The following is a 12,261-nucleotide window of genomic DNA, read 5'->3' as shown; positions in this document are numbered from 1 at the left end:
AAAATAAATAATTACACTGATCATTACCACTCATGAGAAACTACATTTTTTTTTAAATTATGGGCCCCAAATATTGCTACATTTATTCAAATTGCGTAGTATTTACTCATGTGTAGACCCACTGACAAATGCGATAGGTTACAGAATCAAGCTTAAGGACCTGAGATCCTGCAATGAGCTCTCCATGCAGGCAGATCCCTGTACCACAGTGTTTCTCAAACTGGGGTCACCGCTTGTGTAGGAAAAGCCCCTGGTGGGCCGGGCCGGTTTGTTTACCTGCCCCGTCCGCAGGTCCGGCCGATCGCAGCTCCCACTGGCCGCGGTTCGCTGCTGCAGGCCAATGGGAGCTGCTGGAAGCGGCAGCCAGTAAGTCCCTCGGCCCATGCTGCTTCCAGCAGCCCCCATTGGCCCAGAGCAGCGAACCACAGCCAGTGGGAGCCACGGTCGGCCAGACCTGCGGATGGGGCAGGTAAACAAACCGTCCTGGCCCGCCAGGGGCTTTCCCTACACAAGTGGCGACGCCAGTTTGAGAAACACTGCTATACCAATATAGAGGTCATTGCTGGACTGGGGCTCCAATCCTGCAAACACTTATGCACATGCTTTATCACACTGAAGTCAAACAGGACTACTACTGTGCTTAAAGATAAGCTTGTACATAAGTATTTGCACTATCAGAGCCTAAATTGGTAAAATTCATTGTTCTGTCCTATGAACAAAATAGGGAATTCCCATGTGCTCTCAACAGAGCATCAAGGCTCAGCAGTCTGTTTTTTTTGCTGAATCTCCTGTAATACAAACAGTGCCAGATAATTACATCAGGAATTTTAAAGTAAATAAAGACAAAAGGCAGAAGTATTTTTGGGGGGAGGTTGTTCTGTATAATAACTGCCTTCTAACAGTGAAGCAAGATGATGCTGTTGAACTTTCAGTTTACATTTCTGGATCTCTGTCAAGATACTAATTCAGTAGTTTTAGTACAGTTAAGAGGCAATCCCAAATGCTCAGTAGACAGGAAAGAAAATTGCTAGCAGTCTCAGGCTCACACATTTTGGTCATGATCTCATTTTTACAATGATTTTTCATTTTTACTGAAATATAATTTTTAAAATGAGGCATGCAATGATTTTTTTGGTGCACATAAATTAAAAATCCATGTAAATAATGCAAGGGCACTAAAGTAAAGCTATACAAATAAAGATATTAATAATAAAGCTAGGACTCCCTCTTTAATTCACTCTATTACATTTAGCTTTTCCAGTAGCTTATATATTGCACCACCAGTATTTTAATGTCTGAACAAAAAATTATATTCAGCCTTATTACAAATGACAACTGTTTCTGTGGGTTTAAGACAGCTTTATATGTTGTTTGAACGGAGTTTATGGAGGTTAAATGTAAGACAACAGTGAAGCATAACTTTCCCCAGGAAATTAACTACCAAAGTCATCTTTCCTTTTCAAATTTAAGAATAGCAGAATCACATCATTAAAATATACAGAACCTACTACCCTATTTACAGATAAGCCACTGTTAAAAAAAGAAGGCATGCATAAAACACTTATCTTTAATTAACGATCCAATTATTTGAACCTCAATTGAAAGATGGTTTCCAAACTAGATTAACTATAGAAATCAAGTAATATTAGGCTTCACATATTGAAATTTATGTTTTATTACAGCCTAAATAATTAACATTCAAACAGACCAATCTTTATTAAATTTATACATTGATGCCATCAGGCCACCACCAAATGAATTCTCTCTTCCAATAAAGTTATCAGACAGACTGATGACTGAACTAGTTCTACAGTCAATCTGTTAAAGATCAGTTGTTTAAAATAAACTGGCAGATCAAACACACAATCTACATTTTATCAAAATTTACCCTACACTCCACCCCAAATATTGTAATGGGGGGAGGGATGATAGGATAGCTAGCATATGTATGCAGAGTTGTTGTAGCCCTGTTGGTCTCAGATGTTAGAGACACACACAAGGTGGGTGAGGTCATATCTTTTATTGGACCAACTTCTGTTGGTGAGAAAGCAGCTTTCAAGCTTGAACAGACCTGAAGTTGGTCTAACAAAAGACATTACCTCACCATCCTTGTGTCTGGGATAATAATGATTAACATAAGTAAACAATGCGAACAAGCACTGCTCAAAATAAGATGTTAAAATCACAAGCTTGACCAAACCAGCCAGTAAAGTGATTTTAACAATCAACAGTTGCCTGAGGTTAATTTGTAATCTGTTTTACTCATGTCTCCAGGCCCTTACCTACTATCACTTAGGTTTATAACTTAAATATGTCTCAAAAATAGTGATGTTGATCATAGCTAAATAGTAAGTGTTTACAGGAAGAAAAAAAAGGGGGCACTAAAACACATGTAAACAGAGTGATATGTATCAATGTATTTTAAAACTGAACAACCCCTGTGATCAGGCCTCTCAGAAGTTAAAAAGGGAATGTATAGTACTTGCATCATGATCTACATTTCACTCCATCACAGTAAGATCTGCCTCTAAACTGTATATACCGCAATAGCTAAATGGCGTTTATTAAATGTAAACCTTTCCAAACTTGCTTCTAGTCACAGCTTTACACACTGTGTTTATTAAACACCCCAGCACCTCCACACCAAATGTATTTGATTAAGTTGGCTTATTTATTAAGCACTGCCTACGTACACAACATTACAAAACACGGAAGAGATACTGGGCCTGCCCCCGACAGCTTAGTTGGAACCGGTTCCAGGAGATGCCCGAGGCCTGCTGCACAGGAGGTGAAAGATGCTTTGTACCGGATTCGGCTGGGGTGGGGTAGAGTGGAGGGCCCCCCCGGGCTGCAAGCGTGCGGGGCCCGAGCCCCCCGCCTTAGGTAACTCCCACTTGTGATGCGGAAACTTTGGAAGGAGCCAAGAGCCAAGTCTCAAGCGGAGACAGCGGGGAGCTCGCCGGGCCAAGACACCGTTTCAAAGCCGGGACGGACGCGTGTCAGGGCCGGGTTCCCCTCCGCCAGCCCGGCCTGAAAACGGCGACACAAGACCGCTGCCCAGCCGAGGACCCCAATACAATGGGATCATCCGCCTCTCTGCTCGCAGAGAACCTGCCCAGGCCTGGCCGCCAGCTCTTCGCCCGGCGGCACTAGGCCTTGCGGCGGCTTCCCGGGCCGCGATGGAAGGAGCGGACTGGGCGCCGCCGGGAGGGGGGGGGGGGGCAGCAGCGTTACGAGGGGGCACGACCTCCCTGTGCTGAGGGGCCCAGGAGGGGAAATTAGGAGCCCGCCCGCCCGGGGCCCAGGCGGGCGGATTATCCCTACCCCGGGCGGACAGGTCTCCTCAGCCCACCCCGCGGCATGGGAGGCCCCGCCGGGCGGGAAGGCCGTTATACGTCCTGCGGGGGGGACGGGGGACCGGCCGGGCGAGGGGGCGGCCGCACTTACTCTCATTTAACACCTCCAGCAGCTCGGCGCAGCTCTCACACATTGTTCATTAACAGCAGCAGCCGCCGCCGCCGCCTCCTCCCGACCATTGATTGATCCACTCGGTGCTGATTGATGGGGGGGTGGGGGGGAGAGGGGCCGGTCTGGGATCCGGGAGGGGGGAGGGGGCGGCTGATCAATGCAAATGAGCCTGTGGCGGCGGCGGCGGCGGCGGGGAGGAGAAGCCGAGTCACTCACTGGCTCCCAGGGACTCCACGCGCCGCCATTTTGCTGTGGGGGAAGGAGGAGGGGGGCAGGGCGCTCGGGCTCAGCTCGGCTATTTCCGACCAGGCAGGGGACGGAGGCGGCCGAGTCCCTCCGCCCTCGCCCCTCCCTCCAGGGCCGGTCCTCTCCCGCTCCCACCCCGGACTGAGCGGCGGGGGGTGGGGCGGAAATCGGGACCGGAAGCGTAAAATGGCGTCGGTGGCAGGGAGGCTGCTCCTCCCCCACCGGAGCGCCCCCCTCAACTCCCTCTCCCGCACCCGAGTGCCCCTCATGGCTTCACTGAACGGCGGTTTGCTCTGCCTAACGCGCTGGCTGCCTGGAGCCCTTTAATTTCCTGATTCTTACTACTGTAATCGGTGAGAAATGTAACACTTGGAGAACATTTAACGCTGCCATTACAAAAATGCAAAGTTTGCACTGGAATCCGGGGCTGACATCTTGCCTTTGCAGCTACCCCTGTGCAGTCACTTGCCCATATCACATAGTCAGCCCAGGTATCTCAACCCACACATTCATAAACTTGTCAGTTAAGACATGAGCTTTCAGATAAAGCTTGCAGTTCTCAGCACCTGAAGAGGGCACCTTTAGCCTGAATGTACCTTTACCAAAATGTACATATATTGTTCCAGTATACGGTATCACATGGTCTGCTTTGACTGTTCTTTACCCAAACCCAGTATTTTCTAGATTTTAAAAACTGCCTTTTCATTCGTGTTGTACCACCCCGTGGTGAAGTAGTATATTGTTCTACATAGATTTAAATAACTGATTGCCACATAGCATGTGAATAAGAATAGATGCAATGCAAAAGTTGGGATTTTGTTTAAACAAACAAAAACTTGGCCAATATTTTTAAAAGACTATAGTGATTTTGGCTGCCTCAGTGCTTGAGTGCTCAAATAATGAAAACTTTAAAGGGTCTGTTTTCAACACTGTCTGAAACAGTGCAGTGTTAAAGCACACTAGGGTGCTTTTAGTGTGCACTAGCAGGATCTACACAGACCAATTAGCAGGGAACATGTTAGTGCATTCACAACCTCATAATGCACATTGCATGCTGATTTGCTGCTCTGCTGGATATGCTCCGAAGTCCAGAATTACTAGTCACTTGGAAATCTTGTCTACACCTAAACAACAGCAAAGGTGTAAATTCCTCCTCCCACTCCCTGTTCCTTTCAATAAAGTGTTAAGATCAAACTCCAGTTTGTATATTTAAATGCTAAATTTATTAAGCCAAGAGCAAACTAGAGCAAATGCCCTTTAAAAAACAACAGTGGGTCAAATTACTCCATTGTAAGAAATAGGTCAAATTCTATTCTCAGTTACAGCTACTGCCCCTGGATATAATCCCCATCGATTTCAATAAACTTTCCTGTTGCTAGTTGTTATTCAATTACTTGCTGCATAAAGTTAACTAGAACAGCTATAGTCCTCACAAACTATTCCAGAATAGCTCCCTGGGGTGTATAAGAGTGTCTTTTTTCCAGGTTAGTGAATTAAGCTAAACCAGAAAAAAAGCGCTCTTCTTCCAGAATAAGTGTGTCCAAACAGGAAGCTAGTGTTTCATAGCTATTGCACTTGTAAGTTAAGTAAAATGTGAATATAACGTGTAGTCAGGCACTAAAATACAACATGGGACTACAAGTGAGTAAGGGAGGAAGAATCTGGCTCAAAATAGTGAATCCTAAAAACACCCCTGTGAAATATTACTTTCCCAGTTGGACATGAGGAAACAGACTACAGTAAAGCTTGTAAACTGCATTCAATTAAATAGTTGTAGATTTGTTTACTTTCTGTTCGAAATAGAGGAAGACAAAATAAACTATAAATGCAATATCATAAGTGTAGTCTCAAGCAATAGGAAGTTAAGCAACTGAAGTTAACAACTTTGCACATATGTAATATTTATGTTTTCCTTGTTACAGAGTTAATGTCACATTTAAAAGAAATACAAACATGTTAAGGGATAGACATGCACAGTAAGGTGGCACATCCATGGCTTTAAGAAGCCACGCAAGTCGATGCCACCAATTCCCTCCTACACAGGAGCACGGAGCCAGCAGCAGAGGGAATGGAGGGCTGGTATTGGAATCCAGATAGGGACCACACGTTTTGAAGAAGCTCCAGTTGGGGTAAGTAACCTTCGGCAGCAGGAGCCGCACGTCCCGCATGGCGCCCCCGGCCAGTCGTGCACCGCAAATGAGAGCTGCACCCCCACCCCCTGCAGCTCATGCTCCAGTACCAGCACCTGCCCCTGCATCTGCGGTGGCATCTCCTGCACCATGGCAGCCTGGTCTGATGGCGCAGATGGCTACAACAGCTGCAGGAGTAGCAGTAGGCTCAGCTGTAGGACACACGCTGGGTCATGCCATGACAGGAAGATTTGGTGGAGGAAGCAGCTCTGAAGCTGCAAGGCCTGACATTACTTACCAGGAGCCTCAAGCAGCCCAGCCTGCATACCAGCAGCAGTCCCACTACCCCCCCACCCCACCAGTATGAAATGAAGCAGCTTTTGGAGTGTGCACAGAACCAGAGTGACCTCAAACTCTGTGAGGGTTTCAGCGAGGTGTTGAAGCAATGCAGGTTTGCTAATGGTTTATCCTAATCAAATTCTACAGAATGAAGAAGCTGAAAATGAGCATTCAAAGATCTAAAATTAAAAGATGCTTCACTAGTACACTTCTAAAGTCTAAAGCTATCTGTGACATCTTGTTAGTTCATATATTCACAACTGAATGCCCAAAACTTAGAGGGTCCTTTTGATTTTTCTGCAACATTGATAAACATGCTGGATTGTAACAGGATAGGTCTAAATGAGAGATCAGGGGTGGGAGTTGTATAAGATTCTGAAGATGGGCAAAATATTTCAAGGGGCCTAATCAAAACTAGTTTTCTGCTGATTACATTCCTGCAGTTGTGTAAATGTGAGACTAAGACTAAATAAAATTATCTCAATGTTAAAAAAAAAAAGTTATGGTCCCTATGTGGATTCCAATAGTGGGAGAGTAGTAAGCAGTGTTCAGCACGGAGGTGGGCATGAGGTCTTAACAGCAGTCAGTGTGTGTAACAGCTCATCCGACAGCAAGTCTGCAAGCGCGGCAGGGACAATGGCATACTGTGTGGCAAAGATATGGACGGATGACCAAGTGGCCGCACAACAAATGTCCTGTCACAGAATGTCTATGAGGAAGGCTGACATGGTGGCATGAGCCCGCATGGAATGAGCAGTGACCCCTGGTGGGGGACGAATGTGAGAGAGAGTATAGCCATCAGTAATACAGCAGCAGATCCTACAGGAAACAGGTTGTGAGGAGAGCGCATTGTCTCAAAAGCAGTCTGCAATGGCCATGAAGAGGTGTGGGGAAGTGCAAAAGGGGCGGGTGCATTGAAGATAGAATGTGAGTGCCCTACATACTTCCAGGGAGCAGAGTGCACAGTGACTTGGGGAAGCATGTAGCTTGGGGTAAAAGGCGGGGAGATGTACACATTGCTTGAGGTGGAACAGGGATGCTACCTTAGGGAGAAATTTGGGGTGGAGGCGGAGGGAGACCTTGTCTTTGTGAAAGACAGTAAAGGGAGGGTCCGCCATCATGGCTGCCAGTTCACTGATACAATGTGCAGAAGTAATGGCCACAAAGAAGATGACCTTCATGGAAAGGTGGGTGAAGGAGCACATGGCACGGGGTTCAAAGGGCAGCGAGGACCAAGTTAAGCTCCCAGGGAGGGGTCGACTTGCAGACCAAGGGAAAGACATTGAGAAGGCCGCAGAGGAAGCAGACGGTAGTTGGGTGAGTGAAGATGGAGAAGCCATCCACCAGAAGGAGGAAGGCACTGAGCGCCACCAGGTGGACATGAACTGAGGAGTGAGTGAAGCCAGATTGTCTGAGGTTCATAGATTCATAGACTTAAGGTCAGAAGGGACCATTATGGTCATCTAGTCTGACCTCCTGCTCAATGCAGGCCACAGAATCTCACCCACCCACTCCTGTAACAAACCCCTAACCTATGTCTGAGTTATTGAAGTCCTCAAATCATGGTTTAAAGACCTCAAGGTGCAGAGAATCCTCCAGCAAGTGACCCATGCCCCATGCCGCAGAGGAAGGCGAAAAACCTCCAGGGCCTCTGGCCAATCTTCCCTGGAGGAAAATTCCTTTCCGACCCCAAATATAGCGATCATTTAAACCCTGAGCATATGGGCAAGACTCACTAGCCAGCACCCAGGAAAGAATTCTCTATAGTAACTCAGATAGTCAAGATAGTAAAACAAAAGGGGATCTACATATTCTAAAATCTAAAAGGGAAACAGCTTCAAAGCTAGTAATTTTAAAAAATTAAAGAAGATTCAGCTACTTCACTTGCCTATGAATCTGCCCACCTGCCTATTTAATTTTACAATCATATTAACCCATTTTAAAAAGTCTCTTTCCACTGTTGCTATTTGAAAGACTCACATGAACAACAGCAGACAGTGAAGATCCAGTCCTGCAGTTACTTAAGCACACGTGGAGTTGTACTTATGTGAGTAGCCCAAATGAATTTTATGAGACTTCTGACATAAGAGGTGAAGGAGGTAGCTCAGGATGACAGGGATGGAGATGTAGCCACGGTCACGCGACCAAAGGGTGAAGCGGCACCATTTAGCTTCATAGGACGCTCTGGTGGATGGGCACTGGTTGTGCGTAAGGATGTTGCAGATGGGAGCAGAACATACCATGTCTATCCATAAGCCCCATCCAAATATCAGGCTGTGAGGTGAAGATGGTGAGATTGGGGTGTTGGATGTGGCCGTGGGCCTATGTCAGAAGTTCAGGAAGGCGGATTGGAGAGGAAAAGAAGGTCCGTAAACCAGTTCTGGCCAGGATAAGCCGGGGCCACAAGGAGGACCATTGCCCAATCCCCAGCGTATTTTGAGTGAGACTTGCAGAAGCAGAGAAATGGGTGGGAAGGCATAGCACAGTTAGGCAGTCCAAGGGAGGAGAGGGGCATCATCTTGCAAGCCTAGGCCTAGGACTTCCTTGAAACTGAAGAGAGAGTTTGTGATTGTCCACCCTGGCAAAGAAATCCCAGCGAGGTATGCCTCAATGGCAAAGATGGAGCGGAGCATGGGGTCGTGGAGTTCCCATTCATGGTTGGCATGGAAGGAGCAACTGAGCTGCTTGCACGGAGAAGGTGCACCAATTCCAAAGGAGAACAGCCTCTGCACCGAGGGTGGGGGAACGGGCCCCACCTTGCTTGTTGACATATATGACCGTTGCCATGTTGTTGAAGAGCAGTTGGACATAGCAGGAGTGGAGGAGTTGCAGGGGGCACTCAGCAGGCCAGGCGAATGGTGTGGAGTTTGAGGACATTGATGTGCATTCTTGCTTACCTGGGCAACCAGAGGCCCTGGGTTATGTGGCCTTCCACATGCACTCCCCAATATGCCAGAGAGGCATCGGTGGTGAGTGGCACCAGAGGTTTGAAAGGGACACCCATTAGGGTGAAGGATAGGTTGTACCACCAAGTGAGGGAGGTAAGGACAGAAGTGGGGAGGAGGACTGATTTGGTGAGAGAGTTCGTCTGTGGGTTGTAAGTCAAGCAGAGCCATAGTTGAAGGCAGCGCATGTGAAGGCGACCGAAGAGCATCACTGCTGTGTAGGCTGTAATATGGCTGAGGTGTGAGAGGCACCGGTGGATGCATGTGCATAGTCGACAGCAAAGCATTGCAATGAGAGTGGTGAAACAGTCTGAGGGTAGGGTGGCTGAGCCGCAACAGAGTCAAGGTGCTCCCCTAGAAAGATGCGGTTGCAAGTAGGAGTAAGTGATTTTATTTCGATGATGCAGATACCAAGTTTGCCAAGCAAGGCACGCAGGGTTTGGATAGTGGTGAGGAGACGAGTGTGGGAAGGTGCAACGAGGAGCCAGTCATTGAGGTAGGGGAAGAAGGAATGTCCCAGGCAGGGCATATATGCCGCCACTATGGGGGCCAGTGGGAATACCAAAGGCAAGGACTCAGAACTGGTAGTGAGAATCGCCTACCACAAAGTACAGGAATTTGTGGTGGGCAGGACGAATATCAGTATGAAAACAGGCACCCTTCATATCGAGAGCTGAGAACCATGCTCCATTGGGAAGACACAGGAATATCAGGGGAAGCGTGAGCATCTGGAAGCAGAACCGTTGAGCAAGCAGAGGTTCAGAGTAGGGCAGATACCACCCCCTTTCTTCGATCTGAGAAAATAGGGGGAGTAAAAGCCACAGCTGTGATAGTGCTGCAGCATGGGCTCTATGGCCTCCCTGCAGAGGAGGGCATCCACTTCCTGTTGGAAGAGGTGGTATTGGGAGCGGTACGAGGGGCAACCATGAGGAGGGTGGTGAGGAGGGAAGGAAAGAAATGTTTTCCTATTAGGTAGCCTTGGCAGGTGATGTCCAGCACCCATTAGGTTGTGGTAATCTTGCCTCAGCTGAGGGCAAAGAGGGTCAAGGAAGCCTCCAAAGATGACATGGGGTGTAACTGGTGGAGTGGAGGAAGGTTCGCTGTTTGACACTGCATCCCATATTCTTCATAGTAATATTATTATATCATAATTATGATGTATTTTATGCAAGATAAGTCATCTCAGGTGTCACTGGAAAAGTTATCATTTGCTGAATATGATTATCCTATTTGTAATGTATGCATGTATCACTTTTGTATCTGAAGTTATAAATACAGATTATGTATCTGGACTTCCAATGTAGTTACACCTGGGTAACGCCCATTAGGTAAGATGCTTTCAGTCTAGAGAGTGGGTGGGGAATGGCCTATTCATGGTGGGGTGGAAAATTAAGCTGGCCCTGATGGTCTAGGCTTTTACACGCTTGGTCTAGGCCTGTCTTGCAGCTAGCAGGCCCCAAACCTGAGCTAAGCCAAGTGTTGTGCTCCCTGACAGTGGCGGTCAAAGGATAAGACATGGCGGGGGGGAGGGGGCAAAGGGAAGGGGGTGGAAAAGCCCCAAAACAAGAACAATTTGCAATGTGTCTACTGCTTATGAAATATAATAACCACTTGTGTGAAGCAATTATCTGAAATGAATTTTTAGATGTCCTCTCCTATCCCAATTGTGTAATTGGCCCCATTGTGTAACTGTACCCTGTAAAGGACAGTTGTGTAAGAAACACCCCATAAAGTACCAAAAAAGACCTTAACTAAAATTGCACCCGTATCGGGCAAGGTTGCGAAAAAACACTGGAAAGTACCAAGAGACCCTAACTCTCTAATTCCTAATAATGTCACTATTACCCAAGTATGTGTATCTTAATTCCTAATATGGACACCATTACTTAACTGTGTGTAATTTGTTTGCAGTTTTAAGCTTTAAAAGCTCCTGTATGCTTTGCTTCGGGGGAGCAGTTCCAATAGCTGCTGCCCCCAGCGCATTGGTGTGTTATCAGTAAACAGGCCTCAGGCTGAGTCTCTGATCAAGAATGATTTGTAGGTGAATTTTTCCACAACAGTGGTAATGGGAAATTAGGAAGAACAGTAGGCTTTAGGCGAAGCTTATCCCCCACCTGGTGAGCCTTCCTGAAAATGCTACAGGCAGCCTGTAAGTAATAGCTGCTATGACTCTACAAGGACATATGACCAGGCCACATGATGCTGGACTCCATCTTGGGATGTCAGTATTTTTCCAGAAACTGGTCTGGGAACCAAGCTTTAAAACAAAAGTTCCCTGCTCTATGCAAAATCTATATAAGGCAGGGAGTGACATCATCTGTGGTTTTGCACTCTCTACACAAGAAGACTCCTGGAAACACCTGAGGACCAAAGACTGAACTGGGGGAAGTGCTGGACACAGGCTAAAGTGATTTCTAACCTGTGTATGAAACACCTGGGGATTCCAAGCTGCAAAGCAAGCATAGCTCATGCCTTAAGAATCTACAGGTCTGCCTGTACCATCAGTTAGGGTGAGAATCTGCTATTAATATCCAATCAATCTGGTATATTAAGTTTCAGTTGTATTTTTGTTTATTTGATAGGTAATCTGCTTTGATCTGTTGCTATCACTTAAAATCTATCTTTTGTAGTTAATAAATTTATTTTCTATTTTAATCCAAACCAGTGAGCTTTGACTGGAGTGCTTGAGGAAAATCGCTGCTTGTTTACCACAAGTGTGCATTTTTCTCTTCATATTGAGGGAGAGGCGGGACGGATATTAAACCCATATACTGGCCAGATTTGACCAGGGCCAGACGGTACTGCTCAGGGGTCCTAGGCTGGAAAGCTGGTGGTTAAAAGCTTGCGTGTAACTGCAGCTGGATGTCTCTCTACTTGTGTGAATGCTGGTGAAAGTGCAGGCTGGAAGGCTTTGCAGCTTGTCACAGAAGTAGTGTGAGAGGGAGCCCAAGCTGGTCGGTCAGGGGGCTTAGTAATATCTCAGTTCCAGATGCACCCCCGGGGGAACCCTCACATGCGGTTCTCTGCAAAGGAGTCAAAAGTTTTGTCTGGAGGAACAGTGGATGAACATAGAAGCAGCAGAGGTAGAAGTGTTAGACTGCTGCAGATGGCAGTAGGGTTGCTCAGGCTGGAAT

The 12,261-nt window shown here is 46.8% G+C and overlaps 1 protein-coding gene, 1 long non-coding RNA gene and 1 pseudogene across 6 annotated transcripts in view; 2 read left to right on the top strand and 1 right to left on the bottom strand.

The window, feature by feature from the left end:
• The window catches only part of USP34 (ubiquitin specific peptidase 34), a 318,010-nt gene extending 314,265 nt beyond the window's left edge, over nt 1-3,745 (bottom strand). For all 5 annotated transcript variants that reach the window (XM_050951989.1, XM_050951992.1, XM_050951990.1 and 2 more), the window contains exon 1: nt 3,448-3,745. In XM_050951989.1, coding sequence (XP_050807946.1) covers nt 3,448-3,490 — 43 coding nt within the window. In that variant the 5' untranslated portion in view covers nt 3,491-3,745. The remainder of the gene's footprint in view (nt 1-3,447) is intronic.
• Nucleotides 3,746-5,847: 2,102 nt separating this feature from the next.
• LOC127050371 (coiled-coil-helix-coiled-coil-helix domain-containing protein 2-like) lies at nt 5,848-6,681 on the top strand (annotated as a pseudogene).
• A 310-nt stretch (nt 6,682-6,991) lies between these two features.
• Nucleotides 6,992-11,788, top strand: LOC127050376 (uncharacterized). The gene is made up of 2 exons (XR_007774195.1): nt 6,992-7,598; nt 8,273-11,788. It is a non-coding gene; the product is annotated as an uncharacterized LOC127050376 (long non-coding RNA).
• Nucleotides 11,789-12,261: the final 473 nt, after the last annotated feature.

The sequence above is a fragment of the Gopherus flavomarginatus genome, chromosome 4, assembly GCF_025201925.1.
Source record: "Gopherus flavomarginatus isolate rGopFla2 chromosome 4, rGopFla2.mat.asm, whole genome shotgun sequence".
In the NCBI taxonomy this organism is placed as follows: domain Eukaryota; kingdom Metazoa; phylum Chordata; order Testudines; family Testudinidae; genus Gopherus; species Gopherus flavomarginatus.
Note: the sequence above shows the minus strand (reverse complement) of the source record. Positions and strands in the feature narration are given on the sequence as shown.